At 44.6% G+C, this 20067-nt stretch overlaps 1 protein-coding gene across 1 annotated transcript in view; it reads right to left on the bottom strand.

The window, feature by feature from the left end:
- The window catches only part of CACNA1G (calcium voltage-gated channel subunit alpha1 G), a 148746-nt gene that overhangs the window by 5083 nt on the left and 123596 nt on the right, over window positions 1-20067 (bottom strand). The window contains exons 28-37 of the mRNA XM_059828045.1: window positions 18145-18296; window positions 15620-15729; window positions 14427-14560; window positions 13161-13231; window positions 12803-12881; window positions 12604-12725; window positions 11272-11616; window positions 8796-8936; window positions 5464-5598; window positions 2224-2413 (exon numbers count right to left, since the gene is read on the bottom strand). Of these exons, the coding sequence (XP_059684028.1) occupies window positions 2224-2413; window positions 5464-5598; window positions 8796-8936; window positions 11272-11616; window positions 12604-12725; window positions 12803-12881; window positions 13161-13231; window positions 14427-14560; window positions 15620-15729; window positions 18145-18296 (1479 nt within the window). The remainder of the gene's footprint in view (window positions 1-2223; window positions 2414-5463; window positions 5599-8795; window positions 8937-11271; window positions 11617-12603; window positions 12726-12802; window positions 12882-13160; window positions 13232-14426; window positions 14561-15619; window positions 15730-18144; window positions 18297-20067) is intronic.

Here is a 20067-nt window from a genome sequence, read left to right as displayed (position 1 = left end):
GGGCCAATAACTTTGCAGGCAACCACACATCTTAGCACCGCAAGGACCTGACTTTGAAGGACTCTAGAAAAGGATGTCTCCATAGCTGAGCGTACGCGGAGGCCGACTGCTGGGATCTCAAAACCAGCATGCACACTGGAAATGAAGCAAAAGGGAACGGCACCTGGCAGCTTTCAAGGCTAGTTTTACAAAGCATCCCAGGAGAAGGAAATACATACTCACCAGCCTCTTTCTGACCCGTTGTGGTTGCTGGCTACTTCTTCTAAAAGGTTTGAAACTCTGCATGCTCCCCCCCGCAACAGGCTCAACATTTTTCAAAACAATTCATTTAACCTGGACCGCATCCCAGAGAATCTCATTTGTCCTGGAATCCTTCCCAGAACAACAGCCCCATTACGAAGGAGTATTCAAACAAATGCCTCCTGCAAGTGCCAGTGTTTCTGACAACAAAACCTTTCTCAGCTTGAAATATTATGGCTTAGTTGTGGTGATTTATTAGAGGCGCCTGGCACCTTTTGCTATCTTCACAGCACTTTATAATATTACAAACTGTAAACAGGTAGGGGTGACTTCCCCCACCCTGAAAAGCAGTGACATTGTAGGTGGAACAGGACAATGATGCATATGCCAAGATTTGGGCACCTTACCCACCTCTGAGCACTTCGGCCCGCTTAAGACAATTGGAATTTCATGAGCAGGAGAGAAACACAAAAGGTTTAATTGCTTAATGTGGTTATGAATAAGACATCAGCTTTACCTTTCCAAAATACTTCTCCTACATCTCAGTGGAGTTTTTCACATGGATTTACAAGGGTGCAATGCCTGCCCCCCGCCAAGCCAGGGCTGTCAGATGGGGCTATTCAGTTCTCCAAACGGGAATTGCAATCTTGAAGAAAGAAGGGACTCGGAAATTACCCACTTTTTAGTCAATTTGACGTAGTTTTTGTTCAAGACAGGACAAATGCATCTGAATTAAGGGTCAACAAATGCAGCACCGGAAACTCCTTCTGTAGCAAATGGGATTCCTTCGTATAGTCAGGGATTATAACTCCAAGGAATTTCTTGGCTATTAGAGACAGCCATAAATTCGGGCTCCACTGATAGTAATGGGAGTTTTGCTATTGACTTCAGTGGGATTTGACCAGGATTTTAGTTGCACCTTTTGCATTATGTGCAAACAAATTCTTCAAAGGACAGCTCTTGACCTTGAAAATTTTGTATTATGGCAGTGATTTCTCACAACTCCAGATTCATCTTCCTCCGTTGTGTCTGCATTTTTTTTCTGCTGTTCAACAGTGACTATTCAGCCAAATTCTTATTACTATGCAAATTTCAACATCTTATTTCTAATCTGTTCAAATCTCCTGCCATTCTGAACAGTGCTGAAATTATGTTCTGCTTAGAGGCTTTCAAATGACAATGCTTGTAAAAACTTCTCTCTCTTATCTGTGACAAATGTCTAAAATGATGGCATGTACAGAAGAATTAAAGACAGCTACGTTCACTTACCAGCAGAAGGTAACCCCTAGCAGACAGAGTAAATGAAAGCACATTGATAAGCACCAGGAGGCAGCTGCAAGTACAGGTACAGAGGTGCATGTAGAGAGAGAGCCCTTAGTATCTGCAATACGCTGTGTCTAAGAATATCTCTGAATTTAGCTCTAAGGCGTATATCCCAACCACGCACACTGGGAAGGACAATTCTACACTCTCTCATTTTCCCATTCATCTCACACTGAGATCTTTCTCAATTCAGCACATTTATGTTCATTTTACAGGCATTTAGAGACACCATTTTCCCATCTTTCACAGATGTTCCCGTATAAAGCTTCCAAAACCTGCTAGAGTAGGTACTGCTGCAAAAAAACAGCCATGAAGAAATATTCTTCTGCTGGGGTATTTGCTCTGGGGCCATAGCTAGCTCAGGTGAGACGGATAGAGCCCAAGTAACCTTCCGGGAACCAGGCAGAGGGACAATCAGCGTTGAGCCAGGCCAACTGCTCATTGTCACATTGCCAAAAAGGTCAGAGGAAAGGAGTTCCCTTTAACAGCCTGGACTTTGTAAGTTGTGGAGGGTCTTTGCAAAGCCATTCCACAGGTCAGGACACCAACATTCCACTGGAAACTGATGGCGATTTGCTGCCTCCTACTGAATAGCTTGGAAAATCCCAGCTATTGCTATATTGGAAAATCCTGCTCTTGTCCCAGCGGACAGATGTGTACCTGACTGGGACTTGTGATGTGCCGGATTCCTCTCGCCCAGGGAGGCAGGACAGGGGCTGGAGTACGGCGGCTGGAACATGTAGCTGTCATTTGGCAAAGAGTGGGTGCGCCCCACCAAAGGCTTTCTCACGCTCAGCAAGTCCTTGCTGGGAGACAGGGTCAGCGTGTCGTCTTTGGAGCGGAGATCAGCCTACGGGGAAAAAAACAGTGAGGAAGGAAGACATCGCGGGGTGGGAAGAGGAGAAGTGCCCAGAAACGCTAGCGACAGCCATTGCAATCAGTATGGCACGATGGGCATGCACATCGTCAGTATGTACAAGTTGCACGAATGGATCTACCGGGAGGCTATACCCCTCATTTTGTATTGTCAATAAATTGTCACACAGAATGAACCACAGAAACAGAGGAAGCAACACTGCAGTAATAAACCATGACTATTTCAGGGATGTGCAAAGAAGGCATCATGCCTCAAGGCCAACAAAGGTCACATGCTTTGCCTAACTTTGATCCTCTGCAATAAAAGTAAAGCTTTCCCTATGTGCCCTCATCAGCAAGTCAGACTTTTGCAAAGGTGAGTAGTTTCCTCTTCTAACAATAAAAAAACCACCAAAAACCAAACACAAAAACTAGTTTACAGAAAATATTCTATTTTCTGGCTCCCAGCACAATTTTATTGGTTTTTCTTCTCACATAATGAATAACTAAACCCATTTTATTAAAGGGATATCTAAACCTACTGCTTCAGGATTAAAGCCATTCTCTAATTAGAAGGGATCTAATGCAAGCGAGGGTTATTGTATATATGTTGACTATGGAGTTTTTACAGCCAAAGCATCTCTTGGAATGGGCAGCACCACAGGCAATATCAAATGAGGTGGATTCAGGTCTGATTTCATAAGGAAGTATCTCCATCCCAGAAGTGTTCTTGGGAGTTATTATGTTGAACAGTATTAGCAAAAATGGAAGCAAAGTCAGCTTCCCTGGATATTTCTAATGAAAGAATGATTTTCTCTTTAAAAGTTCTCCATTGAAAAACACAGAAATAAGATGTGACACTGTAGTTCGATACAGTATATTGATGATAATTTTTTGAAAGCTTTAAATCTTATTTTCTGAGAAATCTTCCCTTCACTCAGTGCATTACAGGTTTTCTGAAATCAACACTGAGATTTTTTTCCCAATTTTGTCCTTCAGTCATAAACCCAAAATTTCACTATGGCATTTTGTTTGCAGAAGAAACATGATGAGATTAAAAGGAATTTACAAAAAGGAAAAAAAAGGGAGGAAAAAAGAAGAAAAGGTAAAAAAAAGGAAGACCACTGTTGTAAATTTAATGAAGGAAACGGATCTGCACTGTCATGCAGCATTAGTTTCAGTCCTCAGGAACCTGCCGATTTGGATATAGCCTAGATAAGAGAGACTGCAGTCTCCTGATATAGCTCAGGGAAGGAGAGCGAAACCGGTGCTGGTAAAGCTGAGACATTGGGTTTTGGGAACCTCTCTGTTCCTCCCCTCCCTGCCTTCCCTTTCCGAAGAGTATGTTTATGCTATTTAGCTTTCATATTATTTAGCTTAAAGCAAAAAAGATGGCCTGAAACCTGAGATTTCAAATTCAAAACCATTTGGATCTGAACACGAGAATTTGGATTCGACATCCTACCCAAACCCAACCTTTAATGAACCTTTAGGTTCATTGACAGGATCCAATACCACAGCGGGCTCGTTTCCACTTTCTGATCATCTCGGGGGAATTCTTGTGAGTTAACTTCAGGAAAATAATTTTAAATGGCTGCAAAATTATCTTCCGAGTCCAGCTCACAAACAGAGCAGCAGGAGCACATGACTTTTTGGTTCACTGGTAGTTTTGAAAAACATGTTGTTTTGGCTCGACTGAAAACCAAATCTGAGTTTTCCGTGAACCAAAAAGAATCCCAACCCAAATCTATTCTGAATCAAACAAAACACTCTGAGATATTTTTCAACTAAAGCTGTGTCTAAATGAAGTATAAAAACATTGCATTTAGGAAAGATTTCAATGAAAGCTTGCAGTTTTTCAGGAGTTTGGGAAATTGTTTTCACCAAAACACTTTGTTGGTATCGACACAAATTCACAAAACGCTTTGTTCAACCTGGTTTTGCTTTTTTTTTTTTTGGAGAAAAACCATCTCTCTTGGCTCTACCCTTGAGACTTTGCTATGCTGTCAAACAGGTTTGTCTGATCTGATTCAAAACGAGAAGGGCTCTCTCCTCAGTCCAGCTCTCCGGACTAACTAATTTTGAAACAAAAGGTCCCATACAAAATGTTAAACGTAGTTTACAAAATCTTTTGCACGTGATGCCATGAAGCATGATGGGAAATATTGTCACGGTTTAAGAGATGTTTCCCAAATAAGTGCTAATTAGGATGACAATCAACTAGAATGGCAGAAAATTTATCAACAACACAAACATCCAAAGGCAGGTACATGAACAACAACAAAGAAAACAAGAATGATCCAAAAATGTTGGAAAGGAGTTATGTCTGTTGTACAGCAGAAAAAAAAGCACTTGACTGCTACACAGCTAAAAATGTCTAATGTTTCAAAGAGGAGATGGTTAAGGCAGGGTTCAAAATACTGGTTATTTCATTCAAAAAGACACAAAGTAGTCCAAACTTCTTTTTTTTTTTGTTATTTTCCAGCAGGATGACTGCTAGTAAGGATTCACAAAACAAGCAGCATCTCAGAGAAATCCCCATCTGATATTTGTAAAATAAACAGTCTGGCACCAATCATGCAAAAAGCCTTGTGGTGCCTGTGTTCATAAAGACAAAAATCCAGGACAAACCAAAGGGTTCTAGATGACCCCTCAGCAGAGGACACATGAGTCATTAGCTCATGGGTGTCTCTTCCACGCAGCATCACTGATTTGTTTCAGATGGGGAGGAAATTTCAACCTTGATGCTTTCCAAAGCATTTTTTTACTATTTATTTTACTTGTAGAAAACACATTGTTTTTACATAAGACGCCAAAGGAAAAATAGAAATAAATACTTGTTCCTCACAAGGAGCCAAGTTCGTGGACAAGAGTGGTAACAACCCAGGACCTAATGGCATTAAGGACAACGTCCTGTTCAGGGGAAAGGTTGGTGCTACTTGGAAATGGGCTTGAACTGAAAATGCCATTAGGCAGGTGTAGAGAGGTGGAAGCAGTATTTCGAACCCTGTAAACATCAGACTATACAGTGACCAGTGTATGTACATTGCTTTCCAGAGCATTAAGTAAGTGTGTGTTAGTATCGTCAGGAAAAGAGTCATCCGTCAGAGCTAAGGACCAGGACTTTTCAGAGAGAATATCTGACGTCAGAGACAGAGCCTCCATCTCAGCTAGAGGGATCTGAAGGGAGAGATGATTAAGCATAAGAAACCAGGACACAAATCTTTAGGAAAAGAAAAAAAAAATTATCATAATCTAAATACTTCTAGACACTCAAACAATATCCCTGCAGTGGGAGATGCTACATCATGCACATTGTTACCAGGGACAGAACATTAAAGAAACAAAATATAACAAAACAATAAAAAAAAAAAGAGCGGGACCTTCATTCTTAATTGCTTATCAGTGAGCTGGGAGGGAGTTTAAAACCATACACTAATGCTAGCATTATATTTTGTTGTTCTCCTGTCTAGATGAAGAAGCAAAAGTAACATTGCTTTCATGCTAAAGATATTTATCCTCTTGGCTATGATCAAATACAAGAGGCTTCAACATCTTCCAACTTCTCTGAAGTTGTTCCTACCCAATAACCATGCCATTTTATTGGCCTCTAAGCTAATCTCGTTGAGTCCCCAGATTCCCCAACACCAAAATAATTTTGCACATGGGGTATGGAGCGTGCCTTTCCCTGTGCTCCGGGGAGGATATGGGGATCTCCCCCTCCCTGAGAGGCAGGTGGGACTATAATTAACTTCCTAATGGCTGAATGGGGACAGGGAGAAACTTAAGGCTTGGTTCAAAGTCTGGAAAGGTCAGCGAGTGCCTTCCTGGTGACTTTAGTGGGTTTTGACCTTCCAAAGAGCCTCCAGTGCCTGGGTAAGCACCAATAACTGTCCTACTAAAAGAACTGCCTGCGTCTTCCAGCCCCCAAATGCCACCCCAGCCCTGGCCCCCATCAGCCGCCTCCGGCTCTGAGCAAACCCAAGCTGGGAATACGTGCTGCACTGCCGCGCCGACGCTGTACCTATGCGTCTTGCACAAACACATCCCCGCTGAAGGCATTCAAGAAATTGATAAAAAACTTTATCAAAATATCGATGAAGCTCTCTCCGTAGACACAGAGCTCTTTTCATAAGAAACGTGAAACGTCACTTCAGGGTTTGGAGAGAAAGCGGAAAACGGGGACTGCAGTGTCTCCCCCAGAGCCGCATCCCTGCTGCCAGGCACCGCAAGGAGGGATGCTTGCCCTGAAGTGCAGGCTCAGCCCTCCCCAAATCCCCACCTCAGGTATGTGTCTGAGGCTGGTGCGCGCGGCAGCAGGAGAGCCGCGCTGGGGACAGCATTTCATCGGGTAACCTACAGACCTGGCTCACGCTTGCAGGGGCCTCCTGGCCTTCCTTCTCGTTTCTCACTGTGCATTTTTTTTTTTCCTATCCTCTATGCTTGAGAAGTCTTTCAACAGCAAAATATCTTCCAAGAGAAACCACAGAGGCCCAGATCTGTTGCACTTACGTTGTCAGAGGGCTGGATTTTCTCACTCTTAGAAATGGCATCAGTGGGGTGAAACAAACCCAGTGATGAGTGAACCTTACGAGGCTCAAAACTTCAGCTGAGATAAGGAAGAGGGTCGGGCTCCTCTCATCTAACCTTGGGTTCGATATCTCCTCTAACACAGTCACCCGCTGGCAACGGATGAGAGACATGCTTTGGAGGAGCTCCTGATTTCATACGAGGCTCCCAAAAAAAGCATCGCTGCAAAGGTTGCCAACACAAGGACGGTGATCCCTAACAGGGACAGATTCAACCCACCGACCGGAGCCCGAGCACACGGGGAAAAGCTGTGCCAGAGCGTGGTGGACCCCAGCAGCTCCTGCCTGATGGAGCTGCTCTGCTGGGAGCTGCTATTAATCAGGTTGCTTTCAGCCAAGTCCCAGCGCTGCTCTAAATTCCTGACTTCCCTGAGAACATGATAAATGGTGTGAACAGAAAAGCCGAAATGTAAACAAAACATCACCCCCCTTCAGCCTCCCCCCTCCCAAAATTGAGTTTGAAGCCGTCAAAACATGTTCTTGGAAACACTCAGCTGATTTATATGGGTTTTAATTACAGGGGGAAAAAAATAAAATAGCTTAAATTTTAAAAGAAAAAGCCATTGCAAACTGGAATGCTATATTTTTTCATTAAAAAAAAGTCAAAACAAAACCTGTTTTTGCTGCAGCAGCACTTTCTGGTGAAAAATGTTGTGACAAAAAATTTCCGACCAGTTCTCGCTGAGTTTCGTACTGACCCTCTGCCTTCCCTGCCAAAGCTACCGTCTCTATTCCTCCGGCAATTCTTAGAGGCAACCACTTCCTATAGCTTAATAGACCTCAATCTGGAAAGCGATATGCAGTAATCAGAGGGAGATATGTTATCCCGCTATATAAAGATCTGCAGTAGGATTTCATTTTACCTAAGCTTTTTCCTTTCCTCTAATGAACCACTGAGTTGGATAATTTAGAGTGTCAGTGAGCTCATAAATAAGCAAACTGATTTAACAAGAAAACTTCTGCTATTTTTAGCCAGAATGGAAAAAAATATAGATCAAGAAATATGGAATTCGCTCAATTCCAACTGCAGGAAAAAATAGGTATGCTTGAATTATTATTATGGTCACTGCTGTGATTTAGGGAAAATATTTGCTCTAGGGAATAACACGCTTGAGAAAGCAGGTATTTTATTCCAAGAAGTAAATGAACTAATTTTAAACAAGTATTACAGCCCTTGTTCGAGAAAGCACTGGAGCACACGATTACTTAAGTACATCATTAAGGGCTGCCTCACCTTCTAAATGCAGTTTAAATCAGAGATGAGGATCTAGTTTACAATGACCCACTTGCAAGAAGCCTCTTTAGGAAAACCATCCAAAACTGGATTTTCATGCAGTGTAAGTAGGCACAAAATGCAGAGACCATTTTGTGATCCCCACCAGCTCAGGCTCTGCTCTGGGAAAACCTCACACCACACTCCAGGCTTTGCAGACGTGTCCTGACATTGCTACGGAGCCCTGGTTAGGAGCAAGAAGCCAAATACAAGAACCCCACTCAAGGATGAAGATGGGATTTTGTATCCTTTTCCCTACAACACTCGTGAACAGTAAATCCCAATGAAAAACTTCTTACTGTGTTAAAGAGGGAAACTCAGAGCCTGTACTTTTCCTCTTGCACTGATATACATCATAAACCAAGATATTATCTCAACTCCCACAGAAAAAGCCAAAATGACTTATGCTTCAAAATCCCTGTGACTACGTTACATAAAGAACTTTAACTCTCTATTAAAGGTCTCAGTCAAATCGAGTTTGGATGGAGACTTTGCAGGAAATTAGGAATATTAACCTGGTTCTCAGAGTTGTAATATTCGGGAGCTGGGAGGGCATAATGATGGCACACAGAGCCTGACAGGTTGTCCATCAGCTTCAGCTCTCCTTCCAGAGATTCCTGGATCAGCAGTGATATGGTATCAAACAAGTGCCTTTCCTAGGAGGGGTGGTGTATAGCATGCAGAAAGAGAGAGCAAGCCAAAGAGAGAGAAAAAAAGTGAGGGACAGAGACAGAGAGAAAAAAGGACAGTGTATAAAACCCAACAAACAAAAGGGGAAAAAAATGGAATAGAAGCGGGGGGGGGGGGGGGGGGGAGATGGAAACGTTCAGGGAGAACAGCAGTAACAGAAACAACGGGACAGGAGAGGTGAGGCAGGAGAGGAGAGAGAACAGTGCAGTAATATCACGGTGAGCAGTGACAGCTTTCTCAGACATTACTAGAGACGGGGCCGACGCCGGCTGCCCCGGGATCGTGGTGCTCCCGCTCAGGGCCCTCCTCGGGGACAATTCTTGCTCTCAGCAAACACGACCGGTTACTCCTGGGATCTGAGCTGTACAATGGGGCCGGTATAGCAGCATCTTGGTACTTGGTGCTGTGAACTTCTACAGGACACTACTGCTGTGAGGTTTCTATACCCACTGTCCACATTTCTGAGCAAGAAGACCTAATATCTGACACCTAAATCCATATCCAGAGGTCACACAAATTAAAATAACCTGACTTGAGGAGAAGCTGAGCATCCTGTCCATGAAAGCTGCAGATGCCCAGGACTGACACACGTCAGGTCACTAATTCATGTGCCAGACATGGGTTGAGGTGCCTCTGTTGTCCTGGCCAACCTCAAACCAGCGGGCCACAGCACAGACAACGGGAGGTTATACAGAGCAGGGTCTGGCTTTCTCAGGCAGCATGGGAGCAATTTAAGGGTTGCACCTTTCACGTAGGGAATGCCTACTACATACAATGAAATGAGGACCATCGTTACAGTCAAACAGCACACAGTGCAAAAATCCTGGGGAATAGGCAAGCAAAAGAGCATGCTGACCACATGTCCTTGCAGGGTCGTGTCCTGGGAATTGTATTCCTCTGCTATCATGCTCAAGCATCAGATTTTTCCCGAAGATTTTGGCTGGGAGAATAAATAGGGGGAATAAAATCTGCTGGAGGTTTTTGAGGCTTCTGTTTGAGAGAAAAAGCAAGAAACACACTCTAGAGATTAGGACTAGAATAAGCCCTTTGCAAAGCCACCTTCAGAGAGGGCAGGTTTAAGAGACTGAAGAGCTGAGGGTATCCTTCCCACTGATTTGTCTTGCAATTTCTCTCTTTGCCAGCGTGAGGACTGGTGCAGGACAAGAGTGCTGAGGACAGTTTGCCAGTACTCTGCTTAACATGTACAACAGTTGGGACATGTTGTTTCTTCCTAGAGGACGTAATGAGTCTGGATTTCCCCATATTGCCCTGAACTCCTTTTTCCTGTGCCAAGGAGCAGCTTTGGACTCCATCGCAGACATCAGTGACTCCTAATGGCACCAGAAATTTCCAGTAGCTTAAGAACTGAAAAAAAGCTTAAGCAGGGATTTACTCTTTTTCACCCTTGGACTAAAGATCATAAATGAGTTTTTCATGCATTAGAATACTCATTAGTCCACCCCAGGCAGAAGCCAAGATATGCTGTTGTGAAATCATGATGTAATAAAAGCTAATGAGGTCTGTGTAGAGTTTAACCCGATTTGCAATCAGCTAAGACTAAAAAAAGGGCTGGACCGTTTTTCTTGTGTAATTTCAGTTCAGTTCCCTCCCGAAGGACCTGTCTGAGTCTTGACCTCACCTCTCTCATTCCTCAGACTGAGTATTCATCCAGAAACTGTACTTTAGAGAGACTTGTTGCAGCTCGTAGCAGCTACCACATTGCAGCCCTGCTCCGGCACTGCTCCTGCTGGGGGGAGTTTTGCCACCAGTCCTGGTGAGCTCAGGTTTGAGTCCCCTCTGGATTATTCTATTGTTAAAATAATCGTTTCTTACAAGCTTGATTGTGGGGATGGATTTTAAATTGAGGTTACACAAAACAGATTTAATACTTAAGGAAAGATTAACCAAGTTTTATTCCTGTTCTGTGTTGTGGTTCATGGCCTGCATTAGAAAAGCAAACACATTATGCTCATGAGTTTGCTATCACAAAGGACCTAGCCCAAACTCTGGATTAGAGTAAATTTTGAGCTAGCTCTGAACTGGGTGGCTTGAGCACATCTCCAGAACAAATTGCAAAGGTCTCTACCTCTGAACAGATGCGTCAGGGTGGTCTGGAGACCTGCCTAGGGTCTCTTCCCTGGAGCATCGGTCCCCACACCACGCAACAGTCAGTCAGCAGACAGTGAGGAATACAAGCCCTGGACATACGGTACACCCACTCCTTCATTACCGACTCGTGCATGTTTTCCCCTAGCAAATATGCAGGTCAAGCCCTCTTCACCCTCCAACCAAGATTCTCACCATAGGATAAACTAATGAGAGCTGAGAATCCACCTTGATTTGCATGGGATTGGTACATCCTCGGGGGCTCTCGGGTCTCTCTCCACCGGCGCTGCCTGTCCACGCAAAGATGTCTGAGGGGCTGTGTTGGCCGGGGGTGATTGTCTTCATTTCCATTTCCAGTTCTGCTTCGAGCTCTGCCTCCTCCTTAGCCTCCTTGTTGCTCTCCTCCAAGTGCTTCATGAGCACGGCGATCACCACGTTCACCAGGACAAACTGGGCCGTCAGCACGAAGGAGACGAAGTAGATGGGTGAAATGACGGTGTTGTAACAAGTGGACTCCTGGTCACAGTCCCGCAGCGTGTCCTGGAAACAGGGGGGAAATGATGGAGGGATGCGAAGAGGTTCCAGTAGGGACCTCGATCTGCCGGCTGGTCATCTGGCTGCAATGGGTTCCCCTTTCATAAAGAAAACTGAGAAGATTGGGAAAATTTCATGTCTAGAATGGCAAAATACTTGCCAGTAAAACCTTATGTTTCTAACTCGTGTGTGTTAGTTCTAACTCGTGTGTGTCAGTCACCACAAAGCAGGCTCAGAGGAAATTGTCCTTGGGGCATGCAACAACAGACATGGACACCCTGCTGCTCCTAAAGGAAAGGCTGTTTTACCAGGCTAGAGACCAAACATACAAGAGTGTGGCAGGTGGGTCCAGGGCAAAGCAGGGTGCAACTCCAACCCATCAGCTATCCCACAGCAGCTGGGCTTGCAGACACTCTTTCCTCAGGTTCACACCCTGTCATTAAGACTTTGGCCACCTAACACTCACCATGGGCTACAAATAGACAGAGAAGCAATTCTTTCAGACTAGCTAGCACCCTGTGAATTCATAGACCACATTTCTTCACAATAGCGCGCCTTTATGGCTGTCCCCTAAGAGAGACTCTCTCTCAGAAACCTGGGTTTCCCTGAAAAAAACCCACAAAGTAATACCAACAACAATAATAACAGTAACTGGAGACTTTTAAGGAAAAAAATAAAACTAATGCATGTTACAGAGCTGAACTCACGTTCTACTCGAGAGAGGAGTCCCTTTATTTTTTCCCCTTCTTTTTAAGTTGCCCTCTTAGGTTAAAAAAGGGAATATAGGGAGTATGCCAGGAGCCTGCAACCATAGGCACGGCATTGTTGGGAGGAGGGAACAGAGTTAGAGACTTTGCCCAGTGCATGAAGGAAGAGACCAGCTCACTGCAGGACGTGAGTGCCCTGGCTGAGCATCGTTACCGGTCTGGAGCAGAGTGGATGGCTTCTAATTAAGCAATTATAGGTGATACTCACTTTCTGTGGATCTCTTACCTTCATTATTCCATTCCAGTTGTCTCCCGTGGATACTCGGAAGAGAGTCAGAAAGGCCATCCCAAAGTTTCTGAAGGTGGCGTGCCGTCCCAGCCCCTCGCAGGGGTGCGTGTCGTCGCACTCTGTGGGACCAAGCACAGCCGTGAGACCCCCGCTCGCACACCACTCCCACCCCTTCCACCGGCACGGGAAGACTCACCAAGGTCTCCAAACAGCTCCACTCCAAGAGCTGCAAATATGAAAAACAACAACATGAAGAGAAGACCCAGATTCCCCACCTGGAAAGAGAAAAAGAAATGGGGGAAAAAAACACAAAAAAAGAACATTCATTGATTTTTTTTTCGTTCCAGACCTGTTTCTTGCTGTATTCTTTAATCCAAAACTTAAATTGCTTCAGGGGAAAAATGACCTCAATGTGAGGACTGTATCTCAGACTGTGCTTCGGAAGGGAAATGTGATTCTCTAATGACAGTAAAGATAAAATGATTAGCATTCCTCTGCAATAGGAAATTAGCTCTGGGCCAGAGGAGATCTGGTTTGATATGGCAGTGGGTTACCTGTGGCAGCGCTTGCATCACGGTGTCCAACAAGGCCCTCATCCCTACAGCCATCTTCAGCAACTTCAACACTGCGGAAAACACGTTCGTAATATGGTAACGGCAGCATTAGCATGGAGGCACAAACTCAGTCCCTCTCCCAGGAGCCACAGATTATAGGAAGAGAAATGTTAAATCATGTCAAGTGTTCTCCATTAGCTGCTATAGTCCCCGGCCTTTTTACATCGCTGCTGGTTGCTTGGATACTATTAAAATCCCGTGAATAGCAGCATCACATATCCTGAGACTTGGAGAAAATGTTATCGTTCTGCCTGGCTTTTCCTTTCCCCACCTTATCTGTGTTGGACTCATCTCCTTCTTCCTCTGGTTATCGTGAGCAGTCACTTTCCCAGCCCTGGGGCTACTTTCCCACTTCCATAGGCTGCCCGCTTTCATACATGATTCACGGAGGAGCTGATTTACACATCTCTTCCAGAAGGTTGCATTTCCAATTGGAAACCACATGTATTTTTAATTCTGAAAGGGATCCAATGCACAGGAAAAACACTTTTTTCCCCCCCCTTGAGACACAGCAGCATTTCATTTCTCCTCCAGTTACTTTTTTTTTGCTTAGATGAGGGCTGCAATCATAGCAATTATGCCTCAGAGCACAACATTGCCCTTCAGGAGGGCCTGGGAGTACTTTATTAAGGGCCTGAGCACTCACATTTTATATCTTCATCATTTGGCCCTGAGACCTCCCTGTTCTGAAAAATCAGGCCCTGAAGAACCTGGCTTCCCAACTTGGGTACATGTCGTTATGAGTCTGAGGGGACAGATGGATGGAGAGTGACGAGGCATGCTTTGTCACCAAGTGGTGAGATGTAAAGTCCCACGAGAAATTAAATCTATTAGATGCTTGTCTTTTAAAGCCAATGTACTCGAGCTTGTGTTCTCTAATCCCCGTTAGAGACGACTTTGATTTGACTGGCATATTTTTTCCAGGTGCATCTCTGGGAGTTACAGCCACAGCTATTTCTCCTTTATTTCTAAGCTCTCAGCCTTCGAGTCCTCTTAAGATAGAAACACATGGTCAGTTGGCTCAGCTTTTTGGCTCCTCACAAGTATTTCCCCCCATTGTTCTTTTATTTGTTTACAGCCTGCTGATGCCAGAACTATGCACATTGTGATGGGGATGTGCCCCAGAACCGTTTCTCAATGCTTAACTCTCTCCTGGAGGGGACCCTGCACCTCAAACACAAGCCAGTTCTGCTTTAGTCGTCTCACCTCGAGCAATTCTGAGAACCCTCATGATTCGGATAATAGTGGGGTTAATCGGTAGCGAAGCGTTCACCTCGATCTCTTCCAAAGTGATGCCCATGATAGACAGCAGCACGATTGCCAGATCTAATTGGTTCCATCTGGAGACAACACAAAATGAAGTTTAACATCTACTAAGAAGCTGGCAAGGGGAAGTAGCTTGTTTCACACGAATTCCAGTCATTTCAATGGTTCTAGCACTCAAATGAATCTGCAGCATTTTTCTGAGGGTATTATACAAAAGCAGTTATGTTATGAAATCATTATAACTAATGCATCTCATTAGAAAATCAGCCAATTCCAAAGATATTCTTGACTGAGGGGAAAAAGAGACAAAAGCTGGGCAGTTTTCTACCCAGAGGCTGCAGACCTCAGGGGAGACGCTGCAGTATCTGTCCAGCCACTTCTAGACACGACGCTCGTGGACCTCAGCATGAGATCTGCCCTAGAAGAAGCAGAAGAAGGAGGACTGTTGTCCAGTCCTTGCAAGAAAAATCACACTGGGTGAAGGAAAGACCCCAAAGATTCGTGCCAGGTCGGAGAGAGGCATAATCCCAGCACAGACATCCAAAACGTGGGGAGAGGGATGGAACTATCCCCCGACTGCTGAAGGGCTCGTGTCAAGTCCTGCTCAGTGCCAGCACTCTTGGTATTAACATTGAAGGAGGCAAAAATGGGAGGAGAAAGATTCACCAAGGACATAAAATCTGTATTTGTGAAGAGAGTGAAAATCTAGAAGAAGCAGCAATTTCTTCTGCTGCTCTGCATCTGCATAAAAAGAAGTCCCTTTTCTCTTTCATTTCCACTCAGGACCAGATTCTCTTGGAATAAATTTTGTCACGTCACCAGGTCCTCTTGATTATATGGACATGCAACTGGTGTGAGAAGAGAACCAGCCGCTCGGTGTGAAACTGGCTCCTATTTTGTCCTCTCCCAAGGGCGAAAGTGGTGCAATCACATTCCTTGGCATGCATGATCCTTTCTCCAACTCACATCCCAAGCCTCCACCTACTCAGGTTTCAATCAGTCACACCAAAAAGCGTTCACACGTGTCAGACTGACATCACTGGCAAAAGCATCGGGGTCCAGGACACTGAATTTGGGCAGCTGTCTCCAGAAACCTGCCGCTGCCCCCGCGGTCAAGATAGAGCTTTTGTTACCTGTCTTGGAAGAAGCGACGAAACCCAAAGGCGATAAGCTTGAAAACAGACTCCAGGACAAAGATAACGGTGAAGATGTAATTGCAAATCTTCAGGGCTTCATCAAGAACCTGGGGTGCGGACACAGGACCAGGGTTAGACGCTAGCTCTCCTGAGGGGCTTTGCTGCATGCAAACCTGCCCTCCTCTTCTTTCACCAGTTACTCATTTCCCAACTACAGACAAAAGGCTCCAACCACGGGCTCTCTCCGATGACAAATGTCCCAGGGAAAAGTCCCAGTACTTCAGGGAGTGCACAGACTGCATTTCTGCCTGGCCCCAACCCAGCTGATACAATTCACAGGAGGGGCTGACACAAACCCAAGGCACAACTCAAACCCCACGGCAGTAACACAGCCCCAGCTGGGATCGCTTGCGTGAGTAGTAAGAGCTGATGCATTTGCAGGTGTCAGCAGCACAAAAACCCTCGTGCTCTCGGCAGAAGGCTGAATTTCATCCCACTTGCTTGTTTGTGCACTGCTGCAAGAGCCGTGGGCTGGCTGGGACCGTGCAGGCGCTGGCCAAACGGCTCCTTAGGGACAGCCTGGCAGCTACTCCTCACCTTGAGCTTTTAGCAAGGAGCAGGAGAGAGGGATGGCATGCCAGCAGGAGCGAGTGCCTCGGGTTTTCCTCTGCCCACCCTTCCCTTTGCAGGTGTCACAGCCTGGCCACCAACTACAGGTGTCTCCTGGCTGGGGCAACTCCTGCACAGTCAGGCATTAAGCCACGTCAGAGATTATTTCCCCCCAAAAGTCCTGCTTGTGAAGGAGCACTGTGGTAGCAGCATCCTGCATGGCCTCTTAAGTAACGTCCATCAAATGGGATGGCAATAACTGTGTCCAGAGCACTGTTAGGGAACATGGGAGATGGCAACAGAGTGCTCTCAGACCAAAAATAAGACTCGCTGATCCCCGAGTGGGAGAAATCATAGTAGAGGGAATTTAAGCCATGCACTCTGCCTTCAAGCTACAGTTTAGCTTCAAGTATCCATGGTCGAAAACCACCTCACCTGCCCAAGAAGTACAAGCCCAGCCACCACAGGCAGCCATGGCTCTGAACTAGCCTCCCTGCCACATTGCAGGGGACCTGGGCTCTGCCAGCAAATGAGCACATTTATTTGGAAAAAGCAGATTTTGCCCAGGAGCTCTTTGCTTGAACCACCTCTATGCGCATGGCAGCCCCTCCTCTCTATGGGCAGCTGCAGCATCTCCGGCTGGGATCTCATCCACAGGGCATCCCGGGGTATCCCACCACCAACCCCTTTCAGCACCAAATGCCAAGCAATCCTTAGTTTGGATATAAAACTCTCTGGTACATTTAGCCTTTTAAATATCTGCAGGATCCCAGCCATCAGTCACCCAGACCAGAGTGATTTCGGGGCCCTGATTCAGCAGGGCTCTCAAGCATGTGCATGGCTCTAACAGTGTTGTCATCTCAGCACAGCCCAAGCTTGGAGTTATTACCCAGATGCTTAGAGACAAAATGTTATTTTCCTAAAGAAAATTAAAAACAAAAGCCTGCCCAACATTTTTATAATGCAAGAGAAAATGTAACTGCAAAACGACTGCGGTAAGACGCACACCCTAAAGCGATTCCAATACAGGCTCCTTAGCCAACAACCTTTTTCATCACCAAATGACTGAATCATGCAATGAGTCTTCCAGGGTATTTAAAGGTGACCTGAACAGAAAAAATAAATTGGGCTTGTGCCCTTTCACTTTTTGGCTTCTTTATGCTAGGCTGGAGGATATTTTTCCCCTCGCTTGCATGTCTTAGTTGTTTGGGTTTTTTTACATTAAGTATTCAAGTCCTGTCTAGTCTTAAAGAATATTTCCTCCTATTGTGTGTTATATTTATTCATTCTGAAAGTGGCTAATAAAAATAAGTACAAGTTATATGGCAAAGGCAGCGATTTCCATTTCATTCTTACGCACAAGAGACTTGACATCCCAGGACAGGCTGTTTTTATTTTCAGAGTATGACAAAGACCCAGGAACTTAGCGCACTAATATATTCAAATGTATTTTAAAGACCAGTATGGAATCCAGTGCCTGTGAAAATTGGGCCCTATGGGACACTGGGGATTTAGAAGAAACTTTGCAAAAAGAAACATTTCACAAATTCTACTATTCCTTTTCCTTTTTCTCCTTTTTTTGGTGGAAAACCTAAGTCAAAGGGAAGATTTCAATGACGATCTCGTCTAGCAAACCGAACAAACCTGCTCCCATCCTCTTTTTCAAAGAGGTCCATTTGCACTTAACTAGAAGGGAGAGGTGCAACAGGATCCGGGTACGAAAAGCCATGGTTTGAGCTGGAAGCCAGATGAAGGATGGGTACACGCTCCACGGGGCAAAGGGACAAGTCAGGCATGGTGAACGCGGGCCCTGAGCTCTAACAGCAAAACTGGCCTGAACTCTGCCCATCAGCACATCCCACCACGCCTGAGCATGCCCCTGCCCTGCTTTTTCCCCCTCTCTGTCCCAGTACCTTTGGCTGCTGGTAGTGCTCCATGGCCATGGTGATCACGTTGAGGCCGATCACTCCGGTGATGAACAAATCCAGGTAGTGGCTGGTGCACATCTGGTGGATCAGGAGGCGGAAGCGGGAGTAATCCGAATAGTAGGGCTTACACTGTGCTTCTGCAGCGGGGAGGAGGAGAGCGGAGAGGCATGTCAAGTCATTTCTCTGTCTCTTTCTGAAGTCAACGCACCCTCGCTTTCCAACTCCAAAGATGATAAATTCTAGACCGATTACAGCAACATGCTGTCTTTTTTATTTCCTTTTTTCTTGCTGGCATGTTACCATTTTTAATACACAGCAGGGCTTCTGTCATCTTACATCCATTAAACATCTTCAGTGGGACATGCGCTATACTCAGCCTTATGGCATCAGGGATGAGGTGAGCTGGGACTATTGTACTGCTAAAGAATGTTTTCCCTGTAGGGAAATTTAAATTAAATTTAAATTAAAACAACAATTTTTGTTTCTGCTGATCTTAAGAGTCCCCAAAGTATCTGAAAACCCAATTAACAGTGAGATGTTGGGGACAGATTTTACTAACAACGGCTTAAAAGTACAGGCCACTGAGTTAGCGGTGGTCTTTGAAAGAGAAGTAATTCAGACATATTACGTTCTTTGCAAGAAACTGTAGAGAGAACAAAACTCACCACTTTGGCTGTCAGAACCCTGAAAAATGGTCCAGAAAAACACCAAGGAAAACTGATCAGTCAGCCTTAGCGATTAGAAAATAATGATCCTCCATTTAGACAAGATTATCAAAGTACAGATTTCACTGTTCAACTCATTCCCGTGTTCGGCTGCCTCAGGGATGACACATGCTCTTTAGACCCCGAATGTTCCTAGAGATAAACTCATTTACTCACCTAATCTCTAATGAGGAAATGCCAAGGCTGAGTATATAATTCAGTACAATTTTCAAGGAGGCATTATAATGCAGATTGAAGTGGAAAGGACTGTCTTGAATATGTCAGAGTATAATATTACTCTCATAATTAGATGATCAACTGGTTATGAAAATTATTGAGCTGTAAGAATTACATGGCTTGATATTTAGTGCTGCTGAGCAAATGTACAGTTTGATACATTATTCCGAGCAAAAAGTTGGGCAGAATGAAGCCACGAAGCACAGGTTTGGGTTGCCCTAAGGGAAGACTAATTTTAGAAGATTAAATTTTGCCTGGAAATAGAATTCACTTTGTCAATAGCCAACGACATTGCAATCAAACCCATAGATTTAATGGTTTCACGCACTCCCTGTTTCGCAACAGGATCCTGAAAAATCAGAGTTTTGTTTATTCCATAGAGACAGACCTTTCCCTTACAGCCCAGGGACCAGAGAGACAAATCACTCAGCGGTTTTATTCTGTAGGGGTTTGGAATGCCCAAAATTCTGCTTCAGTGTCATCAAATGAAAGGCAGTATTAATATTCACTTTCTGATCTGCAGTGTGCTTTAGGTGATCTGTACCCGAGTGCTAAAGCACGATATCGATGAAAAGGTCTATAAAATGAATTTTCATGCTGAATCTATTGAGTGCTTACAGAAAAGCAGACCGGTAGCTGCTGACTCACTCATAAGACTTTGTCAGATATCCCAGAATCTGCATAAATCTCCATAAAGTCAAGATATCCCGATCACATTATGCTAAATTATGAGTAGCAAATTAACTAAAATGTTTGAATACAATTAGGTTAGGAATAGGACCTATTTTTATGAACCAACTTATCATCTCAGAAAGAAACACCATCATAATTGGATCACTTACTTCTTCTACATTTATGTATAATTCACATTCGAAAAGAAAAATGTCAGTGTTTCTGCCTTTTCTTGCAGTGGATTTACTTATGAATAATTACACTGGAATTCAAATTTTTCTTAGCTTTGATTGAC

This window comes from Gavia stellata, chromosome 22 (assembly GCF_030936135.1).
Source record: "Gavia stellata isolate bGavSte3 chromosome 22, bGavSte3.hap2, whole genome shotgun sequence".
NCBI lineage: Eukaryota > Metazoa > Chordata > Aves > Gaviiformes > Gaviidae > Gavia > Gavia stellata.
Note: the sequence above shows the minus strand (reverse complement) of the source record. Positions and strands in the feature narration are given on the sequence as shown.